Source organism: Nannobrachium achirus (assembly GCF_963921795.1).
Source record: "Nannobrachium achirus genome assembly, chromosome: 19".
NCBI lineage: Eukaryota > Metazoa > Chordata > Actinopteri > Myctophiformes > Myctophidae > Nannobrachium > Nannobrachium achirus.
This window is the reverse complement of record NC_137826.1, coordinates 39,174,887-39,201,150: the sequence shown is the minus strand read 5'-3', so window position 1 is coordinate 39,201,150 and position 26,264 is coordinate 39,174,887. Positions and strand designations below refer to the sequence as shown.

Below are 26,264 nucleotides of genomic sequence, written 5' to 3'. Positions count from 1 at the left end.
AAACAGCAGATCTACAAGCACACAACGCCTCGCACCGCGAGGCGTTGTGTGCTTGTAGATCGGCTGTTTTCACTAGTTTAGTTCATTTTTTTAAATGATAAAAACGAACGGTTTTGGACATACAAGGTTTCCACCCGACAACAACGATATGTATCTTCTTTCCACTGTGGACTCCAAATACACCCATCAACCTGTGGTTAACGAGCTGCTGTTTTATTATGCTCAGTACATCAACATCCGGAATGTTCTGAGTGCAATTATTTTTGTACTGCTCTCAGAGTTAATATAGCTCTCAGGATTCTATAGTGCATCAGTCCACAACATGCAGCTATATTTTTTACATGCTAAAAATAAATGAATGATTACTGAGTAAGCAGAAAGCGGGGAGCGGGGGGGCACACATGTGCAGCTGGGTGTTTTTCTTTTTTTGCTTGAACGAGCATTTTCATCACACTAGAGAAAAAGCCTCCTTAGAGTTAATAAAGCTCAAGTTCATTGTGAAACATGTGACGCTAGATATCTAGGCTTCACCATAACCTCATTCCCACACTGTCTTCCTTCTTGTACAGTATATTTTTAGTAAGAAAGCTAGGGGAACAGTGTCTTTGGTTCCTGTGTTGAAAGGGAGGGGTGTAGAAGCCACCCACCACCCGGCTAGCAAACTCTCATTGGTCAACTGAGTTGTCAATTGATGTCAACAGGAAGTACAATTCCTATCGATTCCTCACTCCATTGAGACTTGAATTCATGGATATTTTGGGTTTTTTGTTGCATTCCTAAGCCAATAATTTGAGGAGACTGTTTGTGTCTCCATAGGGAACAAAGCCGGCTCAGGGAACCACTGCTGGTCATCAAATTATTGGCTTATGACATGATGGGACAATTGAGAAAAAAAACATGAATTCAAGTCTCCATGGGGTGAGTAATCGATTAAAAAAGAGTTATCTTTTGGGTGAACTATCCTTTTAAAACCCACCTCGTGAGCGCGGATGTTCCTTTGGTGATCACGAATGTCCAGAATCTGAGGCTTGGCATTGATCTAGGGTTCTGCGAGTTGAGCTCACAGTTTGATCAACCCATCAAGACCTGAAGCCAATTCTACAAATGCCTTCTAAAAACAGTATTTCTCAAACTTTTTCGTGCCGAGGCGGGACCCCCATCTGGGAATGTTTTTAAGTGTCATAAAGATGTCATGAAGTGTAGGGCCTTGGGTCAGTAAGACCTATAGCAATGGTTCTCAAACCTTTTCATGTCAAGAACCCCCGAATTGACACTTATTAGCTCACAGACACCCATTTGAAAAGATATGCCAGGTACCCCCATAAGAGAATACTTTTACGGCTCTTGCAGTGATTCCCAACATTTGCATTTCAAGGACCCCCAATTTGACATGCATTAGGCCACAATTAATGGCATTTCTATCTCTGGGACTTATATAGTAAAATCAATGTTAATTTAACTCTGAGAGTGTACAAATGCGGGTCCATTTGGTTCCATTTGTACACTCTCTGAATTACAGACACATTTGGTTCCTGTTATCATTTAGCTGGGGACCCCCTGGAACTCCCTCAAGGACCCCTGGACTTTGAGAACCACTGGCCTATACAGTAGCCTTATTTATATGGTATGCGCTCTTACTCTGTGAGCCAGTGGGGGGTTATTGCTGTTCTAAGAAACAATCAGCAACTTCTGTGTGAGAGAGGTCTCATCCTCCATCGTCATTGTAAACGACACTCACATTGAGATGATGCAGCCAGACTGATTACACACACACTTACCGCTGCTACAGGAACCAATATCTCCACGAAGAGTCCAGCTAAAGAGTGCTTAATGTCTTTGTCTTTAACTTCCAGGAAGTACTGGGCACACTCCTGTAGAGAGACAGGAAGGAGGGAGGGAGGGCAGGAGGGAGGGATGGGGGGAGAAAGAAAGACACATTTAGAAGAGTGGAAAGAGTGTAGGAGTAAAGGGAAGAAAGGAGGAGAGAAAAGAAATGTTAAACATCATTCATAAATTCATAAACAATTCCCAAACCAGCTTGCATAACTGAAAAAAACAACACAAGCAACCAATGAATGAATCAATGAATTGTCAGTCATTTAGTCCAGTGGTTCTCAACCTTTTCAGGCCGTGATCCCCAAAATAATCATATTTTAACTGGGGACCCTCCACCCTGAGGAGCACTAAGAGTTGAGGCATTACATTTTGTATAACACGGTTCTATTGTGAAAATACCCGATCTATATGCTCACAACGCCTCGCGTTGCGAGGCGTTGTGATCATGTAGATTGTCTATTCTCACAATTTCTGCCTCTAATATTTGACAATTTGGACAATGTTTAATTTGTCATTCCACCCTCTATACGCTTAAACTGTATGTTGGTTTGTTTACTGTTGAGTGAGAAAACAATGTTGCACATTAGGTTAACCATCTGGAGACCCCCCAAAATAATGTGGGGACCCCCCCCCCCCCCCCCCCCACATGTTGACCCCCCTCCCCCCCCACATGTTGAGAACCACTGATTTAGTCGCCAGTCAGTCAGTCAATCGATCAATCAGTGGATCAATCAATCTTGTTAAACGGTACCTGCATGAACTGGAAGGAGGCCTCAAAGTCCTCCACGGGGTACATCTTGATGCGGAAGAACTTGACGCCCATGATGAGGCTGATGGTGGACTGGATGACGTAGGGACTCTGCTCCTTCTGCCTCAGCTCCTTCAGCTCTGCGATGAACTTCTTCCTGACCGCAGGGAACCTGGACATTGTTGGACACATGGATTAAAGCAGTGTTTCTCAAACATTAAAATGTTAAGGTCTCACCTTAACTCTAACAGTGTACAAATGGAAACAAATGGACCCGTTAGAAATTCTTTGTTACTTTGAGCCCAATTCTTTGAGCCCAAAAACCTTATTATTCATGGCTGGGGTTAGTTTTATTTGCTGCTAAAAAGGTTAAAGTACAGGTAAAGGCAAGAGTGTGTGTGTGTGTGTGTGTGTGTGTGTGTGTGTGTGTGTGTGTGTGTGTGTGTGTGTGTGTGTGTGTGTGTGTGTGTGTGAGTGTGTGTGTGTGTGTGTGTGTGTGTGTGTGTGTACGTGCCCCCAGTTCAAATATGATTTGCAGACAGCACAGTCCTATATTTAGAACAGCATCTGGAAAGGTGATGTGGAGGGAATATGTGTGAGTGTGAATGTGAGTGTGAGTGTGAGTGTGAGTGGGTGTGTGTGTGTGTGTGTGTGTGTGTGTGTGTGTGTGTGTGTGTGTGTGTGTGTGTGTGTGTGTGTGTGTGTGTGTGTGTGCACGCGCGCGCACGCGTGCATCCGTGTGTGACAGACAAGTGTTTGGCAGTGCAGTTGGCAGCACTATGTGAGGCAGTGAATAACTCTGTTTGTGTGTTATGCAAAGTGTTTGCGTGTTTAAGGTATAAACAATGTGACCGATCTCGCCGTGCAGATAACAACTCTCACAGCTGCTCTATACTTAGCTCCGTGGCAGTGCTGAGCAATGAGACACAGTGAACTTGTAGATCGGCTATTTTTTGGTACTTGACACTGGCGCGGTGCAACCGAGTACAAATCAAAGCCCTGTACCGTCCTACATGGAACTGTGACTTTTAGCAGAGACTAAACACACAGGAAATGTTATCCATGAGGACGTGTGTCCAACAAAACAGCTGAAAATACAAAGTGCTCTTCTAAAATTCTCATCCAAATGCCAAAAAGTTGAAAATATTTCAACTCTCTGCGACCAGATAAAGACTTAGATACTATTCATTCTTTCACTGTCTTTTTAGAAGCACAATTTCATCTTCTTATGCTTGCAGAGCAGAAATGAAAAATATGTGGCGCTCCCATTGCGAAATAATTCAAAACATCAGGGGGAAAAGAAACGCCTTGGTGGACATACAGCCACATACAGTCATACACTCTAAGCCAAACAAACAAACTAACTGGTAGCAGGTTAGCAGCATTCCTCTTATCTGTTTAGATAACCTACTTACAGTAGCAGCACCACGAGTTAACAAGCTGATGACAAAACATGCTGTATATCACACATTTTGCATGATATATATCCCAATTTAGCATGACACACACGCACACGGTTTAAAGCAAAATGAAAACTTATGACAGATAGGTGCAACTTTGAAACAGAAATGGAAAGGAGTGCTAGTGCTGTGCAGTGTTCATTTTGACAGCAAATTATGATTTAGTCTTAGTCTTTTGAATAACACACGTTTAGTTTTAGTCTTAGTCTTGTTTAGTCTTATAGTCGACTAAATATCAAAATCTTCTTAGTCTTAGTCAACAAAACTAACACTAGTGCTGTGTTTCAAAAACAATCTACAAGCTTGTAGATTAATTAGCCTATTGTCAGTGCATGACATGCTTCCACTGAAGACATGCTGACTTCTAAGGAAACCAAATGACGACTGAGAACTGTACTCCATGTGTGTACACACACACACACACACACACACACACACACACACACACACACACACACACACACACACACACACACACACACACACACACACACACAACACACACACAACACACACACACACACACATGGTGGAGACCTACCTGGACTGAGCTACGACCCCCACAACTTCAGCGTACAGATCAGCCACGATGTGCATGTTTCCTGTGTTGGGCCCAAGGTACCTGCATGATGAGAGAGAAACACCACACACATTACATTAGCTGAAGACACAGTCAACAACAGCTCACATTCAGGGGTGTTCTGTTTCATGTTCACGGGTGGATTCCAGAAAGCCGGCTCAAAATCTCCTGAACAGGAAAGGTGCGCTCAGTAGAGGGCAAATGTCCATTGTCCACCACGTCCTAAATCCATCCATCTTTCTGTCTGTCTGTGATGACAATGTTTGGGGTTGTTTTCACCGTTTGTGAGAAACTGGGCAGGGATAAAAGTCTTCAGGTCAATTCATAGTCCAGACGTAGAAGACAAGGACCGAACTCTGCTGGGGTCCACACTGCAAGATATTTCCCTCCGATTATGCTCCCAATGACGCAAGATCTGGCTTTGCTCGGCGACATCTGTCTGGGCGTATCCGCATGAAGCTCAATGTTTGTGACTGTGTACCTAGTGAAATTGATACAGTATCAACCACAATGTAACGAGGGTTCGTAAATTGTATTTACAGACACATACTCGAAAGTCTTTCAAAAGAAACTGGAAATTAACCGATCTCATACCGTTATCTACTGCTCACATTATTATTGCCTCAAACATGACAGGAAAAAAAGAAAACCCACAAAGGTCTCCACCTTTGAAGTCATTTTCTTCTCTCACTCCAATTCTTCTCAACAAATATCTATTTCCTGAAGCCTCTTCCAATGAAGTCTGTAACCTTGTACAAAGCATCTCTTTGTTTCAACATTCATTTGTGATGGAGATAAACTGCTGTAGAAGTTTGTCTTAGATATTGGAGATAAACTACTGTAGAAGTTTGTCTTAGATATCTTTTCAAGCATGTCTGTCCTGGTACAGTTCGGCAGGTAGAAGACTTCTCTCTTCTGTGTGATACTCTTTCTGGTGGGAATAACTGAGCATATTCCTGTTCTCTGCTTTCTTTCCCACCTGAATGAAGGGAGACTTCTTAACACCCGCCATTTTACCTACCTTCGAAGTACTGGCGAGAAAAGTAATCCGAGTAAATGTAATCCAAGTATGTCCTGTTTATTTCGCGAAAATCTTTTCTTTCAGTCAGGACCGTTTTTTATCAATTCTAAGCCACAGTGTTTGTGTTACGGCCGGTAGAAGAGGCTGCCGTTTTGAGAAAAAAAAGAAAAAAGGAAGAGAATCCGGAGAAAACAGCATTTTTGTGCAGCCGCTAAACAGGAAGTCAACGAGACAGACAGCACGTCCGGGTGACGTAATTTCGCGCTGCATGTTGGGAAATGGAGTTTGTTTCATCACACACTATACAACTACAGTATAGTTTACTGTACAACGCGTCGAACGCGTCGTGGGCACACGTAAACATCAAAGAGATTGGCGCGTGGTTACCACGTGGGCGTTTAATGTGTTAAGGGTGGCAATCTCCTCATCTTTCCCCTTTCTTCTGCTACACTGCCTGAAATGTGTTCTTTGCCGTTGTCATCTGTTTTTCTTCTTTTTAGTGGACTTGCTGTGGACACGCTTTTCTTTTCTTCTTTTCATGTTATTCATTTTGCCGGCAGTCATGGCTTCCAGCTCCCACTTGATGTCGTGTGGTAGTCCCAACCACTCCAGACCACACTGAATAACCGCTAGCTTGCATAACGTCTTCAGACTAGGACTTAAGTCTAAGATGTATAAGTCATTGGGTGTGTATCCTCCAAAGAGGATGACACTATCTCCCGCCAAGCAACAGCACATCCTAGACATCCAACGTGGGTCTTTCCCCTTGGGCTCAAGCTTCATCCAGCAGAGGCTCTCTGGACTGAATTTCCACATATCATTGAAGCCCAGGTCCCAGTTTTCACCACCAAATACGTACAGCTCTCCATTGTAGGATAAGGCTGAATGCCACCAGCGTCCTTCTGGAAGAGGCCCCGCAGAGGGCGTGCTCAGCCAGCAGTCGGTCTCTGTGTCAAACACTCTGATTTCGTCGATCTTGTCCTGGAACCATCGTCCCCCAAATACAAACATCTTTGTTCCGATGATGGTGGCAGTGTGACATGACGAAGGACGTACCAGAGCGCCTCTGTTGTTAATTAAAGACCAGACCATTGTGGTGGTGTCCAGCTTGTAGACGTCCAACTTGCTGACACTAGTCGGCAAGATGAATCCCCCGAACACATAAATGACCTTCCCCAAGACACAGGCCGAGTGGGCGCTCCTCGGCCCCGGAATAGTCCCAGAAACCTCAGGCTTGAACCATGCGTGGGTGTCGACGTTAAACGAATAAAGCACGTTGCAGAAGTCCATTGCGAAGTACTTAAACCCTGCCCAGATGTAGATGATGTCTTCTATGAGCACGGCTGTGTGGCCCCCGCGCATGGAGGGAGGAACGTCCCCAAGGGAACGTTCTCTTTCAGCCTTCACTGGAGGCAACTTCCTCCAGCGCAAAGACACTGTGTTGAAGACAAGCACATCGATCTGATCCGTCTCTTGGGTCTCTTCCACGTCAGAGACCCCTCCGAAGGAGTACACCTTCTGTCCCACTGCCACAGCAGCATGACGCGATCTCATTGGTCCCCCTCTCAAGTGCACTGTCCAGTGCAGCATTTCTGTGGATATCAGACACTGTAGTGCGCAAGTGCGCTATCACTTATATTTGTACAAGTGGCACAAACGTCACGCAATGCTTTGGCCAATCCCTGAAGCTAGATGGATTTGGGTTGGTCCAACAAAGGGAGCGGTGAGGTGGAGGTTTAGTTCAAACACAGCTTGTACATCTGTAATTTTCTTGAACAAAAATGTTGAAAGTATTGGAAAATCTTCTCTTCTTGGCACAAAACATTTTCAGATGGGTTTCCGTAGCCAAATACATATCAATGTGACATGAAAAAGTTGGACAACCACTGTGTTAGTAGGTTAGTTGCGACCGTAGGTTGCAGTTTACTGTCAGAACCGTCACATCTTGACCGTATCCGTCTGAATGGGTAACGCAGTACATGGATCTCCATGTATGGCTACCAGGAGTCTCCATATATGGGTAACTGGTCCGATATACATCACTGGCCAGACGGCCAAGACATGCCGCGACCTCGCCCTAAAGGTGAGGACCCAGGCACCGTTACCTGTGTGGTAAACTTTGTAGAACAGAACCCAATGTCTCACTGCTAGTCAGACTTGGACCACTTTGACACTTGGCTGAAAAGCCAAAAGGCTGAAGTCTCAACAAACCGGCAGTTTTCGACAACTGGGATTGTTAACGTTGTTGTTGTTGTTGTCGTCGTCATTGTGTTTGATGTGATGGCTTGTGTTGTTGTGTTTCTTACCCTTCCTTATACTTGAAGTGCTTGAAGGCCAGGTTGATCACTTCCTGGATCAGCCCATCTAACAGAGGATGCAGGGGGATCTGAGAGGGACAGATATACAGCAGGGTGATTTAATTTCATGCTCCATTACGTACAGTATGGACTTTTGTTTTTGACCTCAATTTAGATCCTCTTACTCTAAAGCACGTTGTCGGCTATCGCTTACCCTTGTTTAGTATGTTTTATGAGGACAGAAACACAGTGTCTTAACAATAATAATAAAAACTATGATCCTTTAAGAAAACATATAATGTCATATTGAGATAGTTGCGACCGAAGGTCGCATATACTCTGAAGAACCGTGTCGCTTGAGTGACCTTCCTTCCGTATCCTCGTGACCGTCCTTCCGTATCCTCTGTGATGTCAGTGTGATGTCAGCGAGTTGTGACATCACTTCCTGTACAGGGCGGCTACACGAAATGTGGATAACACTATATATGGAGATAGTCCAGTCCATCATGTCATAAGGGACTACCGTCATAGAAAGTAGCCATTGTTAGGCCGGAGTCATTGGCTGTCTAAACATGGAGATGTGGATAACACTATATATGGAGATAGTCTAGTCCAATATGTCATATGGGACTACCGTCATAGACAGTAGCCATTGTTAATCCGGAGTCAATGGCTGACTGTCTGTACAGGAAGTGATGTCACATGACATACTTTTTATGCCCATATATGAGTCCTAACATGGAGATGTGGATAACACTATATATGGAGATAGTCTAGTCCAATATGTCATATGGAACTACCGTCATAGACAGTAGCCATTGTTAGGTCGGAGTCAATGGCTGTCTGTCTGACTGTCTGTACGTACAGGAAGTGATGTCACATGACATACTTTTTATGCCCATATATGAGTCCTTCTGTACCACATCTCCATGTTTAGGCAAACTCCACAGAGAAAGGCCCTATCGCCAACCCAACCTAGGGTGTGAGCGATAGGGCCTTTCTGTGTGGAGTTTGCATGTTCTCCCCGTGTCTCCTAGGGTTGATACCCTCACAAAAACATGAACAAACTCCCCCCAGAATGACAACAACTAGAATCGTCAGAGAAACGCTGTGGTTGGCCAGATGGTCAAGAATTGGCGCGACCTCGCCCTTTAGGGCGAGGTCATTTGGACCTATACATGGAGAAATGGAGAAAACCTGTTTGGCCTAAACATGGAGATGTGGTACAGAATGACTCATATATGGGCATAAAAAGTATGTCATGTGACATCACTTCCTGTACAGACAGTCAGACAGACAGCCATTGACTCCGGCCTAACAATGGCTACTGTCTATGACGGTAGTCCCATATGACATGATGGACTGGACTATCTCCATATATAGTGTTCTCCACACCTCCATGTTTAGGCCCTATCGCTCACACCCTAGGTGGGGTTGGCGATAGGGCCTTTCTGTGTGGAGTTTGCATGTTCTCCCCGTGTCTCCTAGGGTTGATACCCTCACAAAAACATGAACAAACTCCCCCCAGAATGATAACAACTAGAATCGTCAGAGAAACGCTGTGGCCAGATAGTCAAGAATTGGCGCGACCTCGCCCTTTAGGGCGAGGTCGCATGTCACCCTGAGGTCGCATTCCACCCTCAGGTGTCTTACTAGTTATATTATAATATTATATGTATGACTGAAGAGTACCTGCTTTAAGACTTCTATGAGGACAAGAGAGAAGATGAAGTCTATGGCCAGATCCCTCCGCTCCAACAAATAGTCCTTCTGTTGTTCATCGCTGAGACAGACACAAACAGACAGACAGACAGACAGACAGACAGAGAGGGCAATTAATCATCAAGTAAAATGTCATGAATTGTGACCTTTGTATTTGTTGATGACATGTATTCTCTTTGTATGCTATGTTGATGAATTGAATACACAGGACCACAATTTTTTGTGTTATCCTTTTAGCCTTAATTGTCTGACTGTATCACATGCTGTTTACATGTCTGTCTAATAAAGTGTTCAAAAAGCCCTACAGTATAGTGCAGTGGTTTTCAAAGTGGATTCCAGGGACTCTGTGGGTTCCTTTAATGGGTCTAAATTGACCCATACGAGTCTTTAACTCTGACAGTGTACACTGTGTACACCGTCATAGTTAAAGAGGTGGTGCCATAGTTTTGTTCTTTTTCTGGTTCTCATGTGTCTATGAGGTTGACAGTACTTCATAAGACCCCCTGGTGTGGTTGTTATGAGCAATTATGTATTCCCTTTGTATTTTGGATTTCTTCCTGAAGGCTGACACCTTGTAGGTCAAAAGTGCCAATTCAAAGACAGTGATTAAATGACATCATAATCATCCCCTCCCCTTTTACCATTCACCCAACACTGTGGGTGTGGCTAACTTCAGCTGGATCACCACCCACCTGAACAACCAGGCATACTTAATGAACTGGTGGGTGTGGCCACATAAAAAAACAAATTTTAACTCTTTCTGTACACTCTTTTGGAGAAAAAAAAAATCCTCCTCCTAGTATAATAATAATACCTTATAATCATGTTTTAGGGGGAAATAAATCATGGCACTGCATCTTTAACCCATTTAGGCCTAGAATTATTGAATGCTTTAACCAGTGAAAAATAGCAGATATACAAGCTCACAGCGAGCTTGTAGATCTGATTTTCGAAAAAGTTGTGTAAATGTGTGCAAATCTTTGAATATATGTATTTTCAAAGCGAACGTTTGTAACTCAAATTTTGCTTCTGGGGGGTCCCTGGAACTAAATATCTTGAGATGCGAGTCCGTGGCCAAATACATATCATTTTGTGGGTCCTTCACATGAAAAGGTTTGAGAACCACTAACATAGTAGTCTCTCAAGAACAGACCAACTCAGCTCCATTTAAGTGAAAAGGACCTAAGGACTTAAAATGTCAAAGTTTGAGAACCACTGTCCTACAGTATAGTGGGTGGTTGTGTGTGTGTGTCTCACTTCTTGGACTTGGTGTTGGCTCTGGGTCTGTACTCGTGGGACTCGTCCTCCAGGCCGTTCTGTCTCTTGTACCAGTCGAACAGCGTCCTCAGGATGGACGGGAGGCAGTACTCCCCCAGGGAGCTCATGGTGCTGATCAACTGGAAGAGAGAGGACAAAGTCACAGTTACAAACCGTTGCTGTCGGGCAGATTTCAGAGAGTACTTCAACTTTGTATGTTGTTGTTTTGTTTTGTGAATGAATGTGTGTGTGAACTTAGAGCCAGTGTGTGTGTGTGTGTGTGTGTGTGTGTGTGTGTGTGTGTGTGTGTGTGTGTGTGTGTGTGTGTGTGTGTGTGCGCGCGCGCACGCACACGTGTGTGTGTGTGTGTGTGTGTGTGTGCGTGCGTGCGTGCGTGCGTGCGTGCGTGCGTGCGTGCGTGCGTGCGTGCGTGCGTGTGTGCGTACGTGTGTGTGCGTGCGTACCTGGTCAAACTGCAGGTCCTCTCCCCTCTGCAGAGATTTATTCAGAAGTTTCTCCTGGTCAGGGTGAGAGGGGAGAGAAACGGTTCAATTCATGCTTAAAAACACCAGGAACATGTTAACGGCTTAATAACAAACACACTCAGGGCACAACATGGAGCACCCACACCCACACCCACACCCCCACACATAAAGGTATAAACACAAGGAACTGAACTGAAATGAACCCAGCTGCCAGGGATGTTTCTCAGGGCTAATGGATATAAGCTATACCAGCAGCATTCCTCTGATGATAATGGTTCAAAGGAGGTTTGAATGTCTGTAGTCGATAAACTCCCTCACTGGCTGTGTCTCATCTCCTCGTTCTGCCCCCCTCTCACTCCTACAAGTTTATGTTATAAGGCAGTGGTTCTCAAACTTTTCAGGTCGTGACCCCCAAAATAATCATATTTTAACTGGGGACCCCCTCCATCCTGGCACCACTAAGCGTTAAGGCATTACATTTTGTATAACACGGTCCTATTGTGAAAATAGCAGATCTACATGCTCACCTCGCGTTGTGAGGCGTTGTGAGCATGTAGATCTGCTATGTTCACAATTTCTGTCTCAAATATGTGACAATTTGGCCAATGTTTAATTTGTCATTTTAGATGTATTAAAAAAGTCCTTAAATTGTCACTTTAGAAATGTGCATTAACCCCTCTATTCACTTAAACGTTATGCTGGTTTGTTTACTGCTGAGAGAGAAAACAATGTTGCACATTAAGTTAATCATCTGGGGACCCCCCAAAATAATTTGGGGACCCCCCTGAGGGTCCAGACCCACAGGTTGAGAACCATATAAGGAAAGGACATCTGCCAGTCTCTCAGAGTAGAGGAGAGGTTGGCATGACATTTAGTGGGTTTCTTTAGGTATATTGCTACTAAACACAGTACAACAAAAAGGAGGAAAAAAGAAAAGAGCTGCCTGCTCTGTCCTGCAGGAAAACCACAGATCTCAAGCCCACAGCACGTTGCATTTCGATTTGAGGCATTTTGTTCAAAAACGGAGCAATCCTGCAAACTTTGGAAGCCAATATATGACATTTCTGATGGATCGGACTTGATCACATGACTATAGAGATACTGTGTATTGATTTGCATGATTTTTGGATAAGAACTCAAGGAATAATAGGAAAAATTGTGTTTTACATAAGTCGGCCTAGTGTACAGAAATGTGTTTTGCGAACATCGACCTCATGGTGGCGCTAAAACAGGCCCATTTGAAAAACGTAGGTCAGAGGTTCTGAATTGGCATCCAGGAAGTGTGTGTGCTCATTTTGGCAGCGACCGGGCCAACGGCGACTGAGATTAGGTGTTAACAAACTGCGAGGACGCACGCACGCACGGACGGACGAAAACATACTCTCCCCCATGCCTTCGGCTGGTGGAGACAATAATCACGGCCTCCGTCTTTATTGCAAAGGACTACATTAGAGCATTGGTTCACTAAGTGGGGTCCGGGGACCCCCAGGGGTCCTTGAGGAGTTCTAGGGGGTCCCCAGCTAAATGATAGGAACAAAATGGACCCTTATGGGTATGTGTAACTCAGGGAGTATGCAAATGGAACCAACACTTCAGAGCCTGATGCATGTCAAACTGGAGGTCCTTGAAATGGATACTGCATTAGAGCCATTAGAGCAAAGATAACAAGTAGACTTTGTGGTGTTAGAAAGTGGACCTCTTTGAAATGATCTTATTGACTGAATATAACAGCAGGCTACTTTTCTAGTTTTATTTGGTGATCTGATCTGTGGCATTGGTGGTTGTGAGGATGTAATATTTTAGTTTTTCAGTGCTATTATAGCAGCTTTGCAAAGTACAAGAATTGCACTGTACTGTAGCCTGAAGGGCAAAGCCTTTGTGTGATCTTTTTCATATTTCTCCACCTGACTCTTAGAAATGGGTGTGTGAGACATACTTCAACTATGACAACTATGTCAGTAGGCTTTGTAGTATATATTAAGTTTTTTGGTATTTACATGTCTGTCTATTTAGAACACAACAATGACATATGATACTAAAATGATTTGTCATCCATCTTTCTTTACAATTTTTTGTTATTCCTTAGTCTTTTATGAGATATCTATTATTTGAAGGTCAGCAATGCTACTTTATAGATCTAGCTTCTTAATTAAACGGAAAATGAATGCTTAATTCCAGCTCGCACCGTATTGCATCGAATTGAATCGCATAAAATTCCACAAAATCTGAATCGAATCGCACCGAATCGCATCGAATTGTTCTGTGTGTAAGATTTATCATCTCTGAATCGAAGTCCATGTATCGGTCAGATACATATCATATCATCTTGGAAGGGACAGATACACACCCTTACAGAGCACCCATGCATTCACACACGCACGCCTTCCAAGGAACCAGCGACCTTCACACTCACAGCATTCGTGGGTCGAGTTGTCAGGTCATCGATAAACATTTTGTCCGACTTGTTATTTGCATAGACAAAAGTAATGTGGGACGTTTATAGAATGAAAATACTTCTTTAACTCATGTAAATTGGGGTTGGTGCCCTTGGGAGCAAGGAGTGCAGAAGCACTCAATTGTGGTTCAATTACATTTTTGTGTATTTGCGTATTGGCCAGCTCACCCACAGTGTAAGAAACATAATATGATGATGTTTATTAGATATAAATTTGAAAGGAGTGGTGGACAAAAGCAGTTAGTTAGTCCTTTTGTGCAGCTGAACTAGTACATTACTAGTACATGAACTAGTAAATACAGAAAGAACCCCAACCTGAATTATGTCATAATTGTAACCCAAATATTTTTAAACCATAAAAAAACACTTCTCTTGTGAGAACAATGTCTATTTCTCAAATTCTACTACATTTGTGGTCACAAGTGTAGTACGGTAAATATGCACGCACGCAATCGCAAGTGACACGCACGCACGCACGCACGCACGCACGCACGCACGCGCGCGCGCGCACACGCACACGCACACGCACACGCACACGCACACACACACACACACACACACACACACACACACACACACACGCGCACGCACACAGATCTTTGAAGACTCCATTATTAATCATGGATCTTAATGCATCCTGACAGCATCAATGGTCACTTACAGGCAGTGTTGGGTAGCGTTACTTTTTTTAGTAATATAGACTGATTACATATTACCTTGATTTTAAAGTAATATTTTTCGTTACATATTACCCCCCGAGGAGGAGTAATATATTAATATTACTTTACTTATTACTTTTTTGTAAAAAAAAAAAAAAAAAAGCTCAAATTGAACAAATAATTATCTAGATATTTTATTATTATATTTTATATATTTTATTATTTTATTTTATATTTTGTCTGTTTTTTCATATGAAACACAATAGACCTATACCTTCTTAAATGTGGCCTATAATGACATGACAAGTTTGACAACAAGATACAAACCTCTATGCCTTTTTTATTAAAGTCCACAGAACAAGATCTGCATGAGCAGCACAGCATATAATGCAAATTAAATTGCTGTTTAAGGTGCTTTCTTCAAGTGGACCATTTCAGTCATGTGGAAAATACAAACACATGGGCTACATATTAGCTGTAAGACATCGGTCATTATAATGAATGAACAAACACATTGTAAACAAAACACTTGTTAGCCTACGGTATAAACGAAAAAAGCTAGCAGGTTCATGAGAACAAGGCCTTGACATGTTTTCAACAATGAAATAAAGGTTACTGGCTTTATAAGCCAACGAAATAGTGCAATTACACTCAAGAACAAGGCATGCATACATTTTTAACAATGACACACAAAGAGCATGCCTATTGGCTTTAAGAGTAAGACCCAATGAAATAGTCCCATTTAGGCTCAATTGCAGCTTAAAACACAGCCTAATAAAATAAAACAAATAAAAACAAACAAAAAAATCTATATACACATTAAACAATATTAGACCTACTGAAGAAGGGCACGGACCCCCACAACAATTAAAATAAACGTGCGCTCGCTCGGATTGGAGGCCTCTCTACGGCCAGCACTGGCCTTATTTGTCAAACTGAGCAAAACTGAACAAACGAAAACCAAACCATTATTAGGCCTACTATGTCTATGGCTCATTTCAGTCCAACAAGGACACAATAAGGACAGTTCACAGATCAGATTTTAGGGAAACAACAATGACCATGTCCTATTCACATTATGTAGGCAGACTCAAAATAAAATAAATATAGGCTACTAGACCTGTCCTAGACTAAATTAACAAATGACAAATAAATGAAACAACGTAAGGCATAGCCTTCCAGCCTTCCTTGATAGACTCTGGAGCCTAATCCATAACAGTATAGTACCTGTTAAAACGCATCAGAAGAAGCTGTTCGAAGCGTCGGTCACCGAGACGATTTCGTTTTGGGGTGAGTATAAGACTGCCAAGACTGAACAGCCTTTCTACCGGTGCACTGGATGCTGTTGGCGCGTTGTAACGGATTGCAATTTGTTTTATTCTTTTAAACTGGTGCAGGTTTTCCATCGTTGTGCTCGTCGAGGAGCTCCTCATCTTCGTCTGAAGATGGAGCAGCAGCGGCTGCAGCTTGCTGCTGCTGTTGATTCTCTTTGAAAGCCTTCACAAAGTTACTGCCGTTGTCCGTCACACAAGCAGTCACTTTACTAATGTTCAGTCCATATTTAGAGAAAATGTCCTCCAGCTCAGTTGTAATTGCATCATAGGTGTTTACACTTAATCATAGGAGTTTACACTTAACTGCAATGTTCTTCTCATCCTTTTGTTTAATGAACTCGAAATAATGTGAATACATCCATCCTGAAAACGTTGACCCTGGGTCTCCAACCGGCTCGGGCTCATTCTCCTGGACCTGGATCTCCTCATCAACCAATATTTCATCCGATTCCGACTCCATTCTGACTTGATGCTGCTTGCTGCTAATGTTGTTGTTTGTTGTTTGATGTACCGCACAGCGCGCCAACAGGAAATAATGGTCGCAGGTGTCAATGGGCTTTGTAGTTTTCTGGCGCTGGCGGTGCTGCTGTTGGACGCTGCGCATTGTGGATGGATACAAAAATAGGAAATACAAATAAAATAAAAAAAGCACCTTCACTTTGGCCGGTAACGCGGAAAGTAATGCTGTAAATAAGTTGTCATTACTGCATTATATTACCGATGTTTTTTTTAGTAGGGCGTTATATTAGTCGTTACCGCATTTCGGTAATATATTAGTAATATGCGTTATATTACTAACGTGCGTTACCCAACACTGCTTACAGGTAAGGACAGTCGTTCCCAATAAAGGTTATCATATTACTGCAGATTGTCCATTTATTCGTCTAGACGTTTCTAAACAAATAGCCAGACTGCTGAAACATGATACTGGTAACCTGTACTGGGAACAACCGTCCAAGCTGTTAAGTGTCCTTTGATGCTATGATTCCTGTAGCTCTCACGTCACGCAATTGTTTTATTCGGATTCGATTGTTTTAGGACAAGCAGATAAATTAAACATAGTTTAGGGCTTAATATTAAATGTTAAAGGAAGGCTTTAAGACTGTGTGATTTGATATGGAGTGAAATGCATTGTGTGAGAGAAAGCAGTTTTCCCCAAAACACGCTTTTTGAATCTTCAATTAATCTAAAATTAGGGATGTACCAAAAGGGAAATTCTTGGCCAAAACCGAATACCGAATATTGGAAACACTTGGCCGAAAACCGAATAGCCGAAAAGGATATATATTTTTTATACATATTTTGGCATGGCTGTGCCTCTGTTGTAGAGCTACAGGCAAACCTCATAATCACTATGGATCAGTTATTTAAAACATATTTATTTATTTATTGTGTAGAACAATTTATTTACTACTGTGTAGTAATAAAAGACTCAAAAAATTTGCATAATTGCACATATGCCTGCCATTCATTTTGGAGAAGTAACTTTCAATTTCATTTTAGCCACACACACACACTTTCAATTTCATTTTAGCCACACACACACACACACACACACACTTTCAAGTTTCATTTTACACACACACACACACACACACACACACACACACACACACACACACACACACACACACACACACACACACACACACACACACACACACACACACACACACACACACACACACACACACACACACACACACACACACACACACACTAGGGCATTCACCAAATATTCAAATATCAAAGTCACTATTCGACGTTGTTCACCGAAGTCGAATATTCGCTTTTTTCTTTTTTTTTGTCAATGCCCCAGGTGGATGCATTTGTTAATGCTCTATACCAGGGCTTCTCAAACCTTTTTAGGCTGTGACACCCAAAATAAACATATTTGAACTGGGGACCCCCACCCTGACAAGCACTTGGAATTGTAGGTATTACATTTAATGTGACTCGATTCCACAGATAAATATGTAGCAGACTACATGCTCACAGAGCATGTAGATCAGCTATTTTCACAATGTTCGCCTCTTGCTTACTTAATATTTGACAGTTTGGACAGTCCTGTCGAATATTCGACTATTCGAATACTTTGAGGTCGAATAATTCGAATACTAAAAATCACTATTCGTGAATAGCCTAACACACACACACACACACACACACACTCACTCACACTCACACTCACACACACACACACACACACACACACACACACACACACACACACACACACACACAAACTCACCAGCGGCTCTGCCATGATGATGCGGATCTTGCGTTCGGACAGCAGGGTGAAGTTGGCGAACAGGCTCTTGAGGACGAACTCGCCCGGCTTGCTCTCGGGGTCCACGTTGACCGGCGCCATGGCGACGGGGCCCTTCCTCTCTCCGGGGGTCCCGCTGACTGGAGGGAGGGGCGGCTTCAGGCCCACGGGAGAGGCTGAGGGACAAAAGATGGGCGAGAGAGAGAGAGACCGTAAATTGACACATTCATTTACAAGTGCACCAAGTCTCTTCAGGTAGACTGTTGAGTCGAAATCGGGCCGCTTCCTTACTTCCTTACCAATGATACTGATGTCATTAGAGACAGAGTAAATCTCCCGTTAGAATACAGGTCTGACTCTGCGCAGCCAGTGCAGTGCCACTATCAGCCAGCCAGCCTGCTGGCTTACATTTGCATATCACGGTAATTCTCACGTTTCTTTGGTCTAAAACAGCTTGCAGCCAGCCTATTCATTGGTATAGAAAAATAGCAGATATACAAGCTCACGGCACCGCGACACCGCAGCGTGTCGCGTGCTACGTGAGTGCATTTTGTTTAGTGCTCGTTCCCAACTGTTACACTGGACGCTAGAGTCGCTCCTCCCACGCTTGTTAGATGCAAACCGACGTCAAGGTTTGCCCAAAGACACCAAAATGAAACGAAATTTAGCCAGCCAACAATGGAGCAAGGTCAAGTAGTTAATAAAGACGCACAGAATTTGCGATTATTATGCACTTTGCACTGCTGTGTGTAACGGGTTGATGTCAGCAAAGGGAGGCTGGGAAGGTAGGACGCAATGACATGCTTTGACTGCCTGACAGGCAATGACTCAATGTGTTGAAGGTTTTCCTCTCGAATTAATTCCCCCCCGTCGGATCCCTAACCTGTTCCCCAATTGTGAACACAATAACTGAAGCTGCAGCAGTTCCCATATATCCACAAGTCTCCCCTTCTCTTCCCCTCTCTCTGTTATATTATTTCTGATATGCCAGTCACGTGGATTTCGATTTCTAATGGGACAATTTAACCCAAGTATAATTGCAAAAAAACTATGTATATACAGTGTAGGCCCATCATAAAAGAACATAATTCATGAAGGGTCTTTGGGTGCATAAATAAGGGAGGTAGGCTACCCAGTCTAAGTTTAAACCACTTAACCTATTTTACACTATAGGCTATTCGAAATAGCTGATCTACAAGCTATGAGCTTGATCTAGTTTTTTCAAAAAGTGTACAAATCTGGAATAATATGTGGGTCCCTGGCTGGCACAAAATATTTTGAGATGGGGGTCCGCGACTAAATAGGCCTGCATATCATTTTGGGGGTCCCATACAGCGCGCCCCGAAAAAGTGTCCTCCTTTCTGAGGTCTTGCTGGTGGCCACCCTAAGTTTAGCTTTTATCTCAGCCACGAGAAATCGGAATACCTGTAATATTCCGATATTATCTGTGAAGTACAGTACATGCCACGCATGCACGTACGTGTGCGCGCGCACGCACGCACGCACGCACACACACACACACAAACACACACACACACACACACACACACACACACACACACACACACACACACACACACACACACACACACACACACACACACACACACACACACACACACACACACACACACACACACACACACACACACACACACACACACGCGACAGCTGATGTTTTGTTTTTGTCTGATGACATCAGTAATGGGGCTTACAGAGAAGAGAGAAAACCAGATTGAGAGACAGACAGACAGACAGACAGACAGACAGACAGACAGACAGACAGACAGACAGACAGACAGACAGACAGACAGAGTCGGGTGACATGTATCTGGGTGGGAGAGCATGGCAGAGAGACAGACAGATGAATTGGGGGGGGGGGGGGGGGTATTCCAGTCATGTGTCCCTTTGAAATATTGTACCATGACACACGTTCTTAAAATAGCACAACCTCTTCAGTCCAGGAGGCGGATCACATGTTATGAAAGACAAAAAATGCTCCTGGTGCAATCTGGGGATTTACACACATTCATATCCTTGTGGAGACGCCAAAAGCAATCTTTTACCAATACAATTATGAATGCTGTTTTTACTTAACCTGCCAGCTCAACTTAAGGCTCGACTTAACTATAACCACACACCTAAGCATAAACCCCTATGAACATAGCACTAACCTAAAGATAAACTCCTGAACACAAAACCAGAACCCTAACCTGAGTCAGGTGGAAACCTCATATATATATCTCTTGCATTTTTCTAACTTGTTTTTTTTTCTCCTAACACACACACAAACAAACAAACAAACAAACAAACAAACAAACAAACAAACAAACAAACAAACAAACAAACAAACAAACAAACAAACAAACAAACAAACAAACAAACAAACAAACAAACAAACAAACAAACAAACAAACAAACAAACACACACACACACACACACACACACACACACACACACACACACACACACACACACACACACACACACACACACACACACACACACACACACACACACACACACACACACACACACACACACACACACACACACACACACACACACACACACACACACACACTCTTGTAAAGTGACTTTGAGTACTCAGAAAAGCGCGAAATTCTAGATGAAGTCAAATAATCAAAGGCAGCAGTTTAGAGCTTGTACATCTGCTACTTTTGATGCTTTTGTGTGAATTAATTAATTAATTGGATTAATTTACGAGGGGGAAAAAAGTTAGAATACGTAGATAAGAGGTTTCTGCCCGAAAGCCACGGTATGGTACATAAACCACACACTCACATACACACACAGACAACCTCACAGACACGTGGCATTCTCAAACACAGCTACTGTGTGTGTGTGTGTGTGTGTGTGTGTGTGTGTGTGTGTGTGTGTGTGTGTGTGTGTGTGTGTGTGTGTGTGTGTGTGTGTGTGCACTCGCAAGCGTGCGTGCGTGCACGTGTGTGAACAGCTCTCCCAGTGAGAGTGAGTTAACCTTTGGTGACCTCTGTGTCCTCTGTCCTGCCCCTGAGACTTTCACTGAGAAGACTGACGTGTAAACACTCTGTCTGAACACGCGCGCACACACACACACACACACACACACACACACACACACACACACACACACACACACACACACACACACACACACACACACACACACACACACACACACACACACACACACACACACACACACACACACACACACACACACACACACACACATTCGTAGTGTTACATGGGAGACCTTGTGTTGACTGAAATCCCTTAGCTCTGTCCACATGAGCCCTACAGTGTCCCTGTTCTCGGCATGTCATAATAGGCAAGCATTCGTCAAACATTTTGATCTACAAGCTCACAACTGTTTTCGGTCAAGACCTCAGGGGGAGAGGGGAAAATAAAGGAGCATACCACAGCTGATGTACAGTGTACTTCGGTTAATATTCTTCAAGTATTATAGAGTTAACCGCTTGAGTCTTGGCATCCCAATTCGGGGGGAAATGTTCGCACAAAATAGCAGATCTACAAGTTCACAGTGCCTGACAGCGTAGATCACTGGTCAAAAAAATCATGACCAGTTTACTAATATAAATACAGAGGGTCTGAGTGGTTGAAGTGGTTAAGCTTATAGGGTTGGAAACCTTCAGTATTCTCAACGATTATGGTTCCTTAACGATTCCCTCTTAACGGCCTGGCCATCTTAACACTTCCCTTTAACCATTCCTAAAGAGCAGGGGTCTTCAACGTTTTCAGGCCAAGGACCCCTTAGTTGAGAGAGAGATGAAGCAGGGACCCCCACAACCTGTTCAAAGATTCCATATAGTTTCATTGTTTGACAACACAATCATCAGTGTATTTTGGATTCATGTCCATTTGATGTAATGTCAATTTGACATTACACGACTGTAACTCTCAATGTTATGGTGGTCCTTGAAATTAAAAGTTTTGAGATCCAACGGTTGTAATTGTATAGCAGATGTGAAGCCCACATAACCAGCTCTGACAGTGTGATGAAACCTCTTACGGAAACGGTTCCAAAATGTGATGGAACAGATTCCTGGTTCCTCCATGATGTATCCGGTTCCTATATGTTCAGCTACATCTTGATTATACAGTATACATTGACAGACTGTTTGAGTTGAATCAAAACTAGTCTATGACCTACAGCAGGGGTCAGGTCAAGGACCCCTTAGCGTAGAGAGAGATTAAGCAGGGACCCCCAGTACATATTGTATATAATTGTTTTGCAGAGTAATATGTTAATAATAGCTTTCTTAGACAGCTTGGCCTTGTTTGACAGGTCTATCATCAGTGTATGTTGGATTAATGTGTATTTTCAGACATTTAACCACTTGTCAACTGTCAAGTCTGCTGTTCTTTTCCCCTCTACAAACCTCTTTGCCAATAATAGCCGATCTACAAGCTCTGCAAGGCATTGTGAGCTTGTAGGATCTGCTATTTTTGGCTAATGTTCCACTGAGAATAGGGATGCTAGGGTCCAAGTGGTTAATGTAAAATGTAACAAAGATTTGGTGGCCCACCTGTAGTAACTCTGAGGACCCCCTAGGGGTCCCGGACCCCCTGTTGAAGACCCCTGACCTACAGTATGCACATCTGTCCACAAAAAATGGAGGAATATTTGGACACGATCCTGACTTTGGCAGAAGGGGACAAACAAGTTGGAAGTTCTCCAAAGGAAGCTGATAATATCCACAGATATTTTTCACCAAACTGTCTGCACGTAGATTAGAGACAAATAGTGATCGATTCCCTGTACCAAAATTGCCTGAGTATTTATCACGTGTCGTGAAGGTAGAACATTTTCTGGACAAACAATGACCTTGCCAAACATGCCATGGAGACTTGAGTTCAATAATATATTTTTCGTTTTTTGTCGCATTCCTAAGACCAAAAAATTATGTAAAAAATTGTAAATGTACTTCCATTGATTCCAGATCCGTAATCAATGGAGGTAAATTTATTGTAATCACATTTTTGTCTTAGGAATGCAACACAAAACTGAAAAATATATTATTGAACTCAAGTCTCCATGGCGTGAGTAATCAAAAGAAAAAAAGTAATTTTAGGGGTGAACTACTCCTTTAACTGTTAATGCATATAATGGTCTTGTAATGACTATCTATCGGTGTAGTACCAACTATACTGCATGACAGGACAACACTACAGATACCGCTAGGAGTCTGACTCTGTGCTTCTCAACGTGAAGTCTGAAGACTACCAGGGCCTTTGAGGGGTTTCCAGGGGGTCCCCATCAAAATGACTGATACCCAGAAACCAAATGGAAGCTTACGAGTCTCTAACTCAGAGAATGTACAAACTTTGAACACTCTCAAGAGATAAATTAAGAGCACTGTGCAGTGTATTGGTGTCTCCGTCATTTAAACACAGCTGACCTCAAACTTGGGGGTCCTTTAAATAAAAAGGGTTCAGAATCCCTGTCCTATGACATCATGCCACAATGGTAACACGTTTTCGGCTTTTTTGTGTGAATAATCTACGTTGGCATTTTCTAAATGTTGATATTGTTGTGGTTTCTTTTTCAACTGCCAATAAAAGTATTCTATTCTGTGCATTCTGTCACACTCAATGAATGACCCAAGGCGGTCTTTGCCACAATGCGAATTGCATCTGGGATACAATGATGACCACTATCGTACAGTATGTGTTCGCCGTTAAGCTTAACTTTCATTCCAACCACAGCCTTGATCTAAATGTCCAGTGTTAAATCATTCTTAGAAGTCGAGAACCACAAAATAACTACTCTCCGTCCAACAAGGTCCTCATTCTTATTCTTAGAATTTACAATTTGGGTGTTTAGCAGACACTCTTTATCCAGAGCGGCTTGCAATAAGCAAGGTAACACATGAATCAGAGAGACAGTGTAGTGCCTCAGTAAACAGTAATCAGGTAGACCTACGTATATGGCATCAGTCTAAACAATATACTCAACCAAAATAATAATCTGTACATTCAAACTAAAGTATAACAGTGAACCTAGCATGTTCTACTGTAGGTTCTACATTTCACATGTGGTTCTTATGACGGTAAGAAGTACAAGAGCATGCACAGCATCGTGCGCACAGCACGCCCAGCTCACAGGTGCACGTGCACACTTACCAAGGCACTTGATGAGACTGATGAAACTGGCCCTGCTCCATCTTGCTGGCACGTCCATGGTGCACAACACACACACACACACACACACACACACACACACACACACACACACACACACACACACACACACACACACACACACACACACACACACACACACACACACACACACACACACACACACACACACACACAGACACGGGAAGGCAGCGGTAGGATTGCCTTGTCTGTTCTACAGGATACAAACTACACTACCGTGACCAATCAAACAGCTTTGTTATGGGTGACATGAGCGGATCGGACAAGACGCCTCTGTCTTCATTATACTCCACTGTGACAGTGGCCTCAAGTATCTGACGAAAACACCTTGTCAAAGTACCATGCAGCTAAAGTCTACAGGTACTAGCGCCATCACGAGGGTGGGAGGTGGGCAGGTAGAATCCAGACAGCAGTATATCCAGTTAAAGACAGCAGTATAATCCAGTTAAGAAGTATCTAGCTTAGGTATTACGAAGATAGGCAGCCGTTGATCCATCTCTTCAGTCCGTGGTGGGTTAGTGTCGTGGTGGATCAAACAACGATCGGGTGTATCCAAGTCGTGTTTACTTGAACAATATCTATGAGTGATCTACTACATGATGTAGATCACAAGGGTATAGAATCCACAGCCACACTGAAGGCCCATCCATCCTGCATGCTTTAGATTAGTACAACGGTAGACTGGAGAGAAAAGACTGGAGGAAATAAATATTCCAAGGGTTTTATCTACGTAAATCCATTACTCGGTGAGCTTGCAGGGTAAACCATCCAAGACCAGGGGGAATGAGATGAGTATCACGGCAGAGGCGTTTACAACTCTTACAACACGTTCAATCCACACAACGTAAGAGGAGGAGATCAACCCGTGGGCACGGGGGAAGACCCCAAACAGCCATAGCAGCTTTCAGCAACACGGAGGAACGACTGACTGACTGACTGACTGACTGACTCGCTGTCTGTGTTTCCCTCACGGCGAGAACCTGGACAGCGTTGTCCTTTACTCTGAGATAACTTTATTTCTAAAAATAATCCCGTGAGGCCTTCTTCCAACGTGCGTCCAAAGTGTCCCCCTTCTGAAACCACAGAGGACACGAGAGGCTTCAAAGCGACCGTTTCGTGAGTCGAACAGGGAGATATTCCACAGCTCGTTTGACCACGGCTAGATTTGGGGACCGTGGCAGTGTGTGTGTGTGTGTGTGTGTGCGGCGACTCTGAGGCGACCCCTGGGTTTCTTTGCATGAGCTCTATAATAAGCCTTACAACCAGGGTATCAGCCTCGCCTCCAGCGAGCGGATGACATCTCCGGAGTGTCCGGTAACGTCTGGCGCCTCTCCGGTATACGGAGTTCCTCCTCCATGATGCTGGGTTTCTCCTCCGGAAATGCGGCCTCCTCTGTCCACTTGCAAGGTTTCAGCTATAGTGGCGAGTGGCAACTGACAAAGTGGTGTTGAAAAAGCTGGTATAGCGTTGGGTCCTTGGCTGGAAGGGTCTCTGCTGACTCGAGGTGGTCCAGGTTTTTTAGTTAGCAGGTTTAAGAGTCTGTGCTCTGCACGGCCAGAGGGAGTGCAGGGTTGGAATTTCAACACTGCCCTGTGAGGGAGGGGAGGCCGGGGAGGAGAGGAGGGGAGGCTATATATAGTCAGCCGCCAGTCACTGCCTTACATTCCCACCACTCCCACTGTGACCTGCCTGCACGCCACAAACACGCGCACGCACGCACGCACACACACACACACACACACACACACACACACACACACACACACACACACACACACACACACACACACACACACACACACACACACACACACACACACACACACACACACACACACACACACACACACACACACACACACACACACACAAGCACAGGCACATGGACGCTGCCCACTTCTGTGCACTTCAAAATGTGCACACTGTGCAAACATATTGTATGTTGTGTACG

The 26,264-nt window shown here is 43.6% G+C and overlaps 1 protein-coding gene across 1 annotated transcript in view; it reads right to left on the bottom strand.

The window, feature by feature from the left end:
• The window catches only part of fryb (furry homolog b), a gene marked incomplete at its 3' end in the record, with an annotated part of 132,656 nt that overhangs the window by 86,235 nt on the left and 20,157 nt on the right, over positions 1-26,264 (bottom strand). Inside the window, exons 2-9 of the mRNA XM_080748498.1 lie at positions 18,106-18,299; positions 11,386-11,439; positions 10,922-11,061; positions 9,635-9,725; positions 7,952-8,031; positions 4,586-4,666; positions 2,588-2,756; positions 1,779-1,871 (exon numbers count right to left, since the gene is read on the bottom strand). Coding sequence (XP_080604624.1) covers positions 1,779-1,871; positions 2,588-2,756; positions 4,586-4,666; positions 7,952-8,031; positions 9,635-9,725; positions 10,922-11,061; positions 11,386-11,439; positions 18,106-18,299 — 902 coding nt within the window. The remainder of the gene's footprint in view (positions 1-1,778; positions 1,872-2,587; positions 2,757-4,585; positions 4,667-7,951; positions 8,032-9,634; positions 9,726-10,921; positions 11,062-11,385; positions 11,440-18,105; positions 18,300-26,264) is intronic.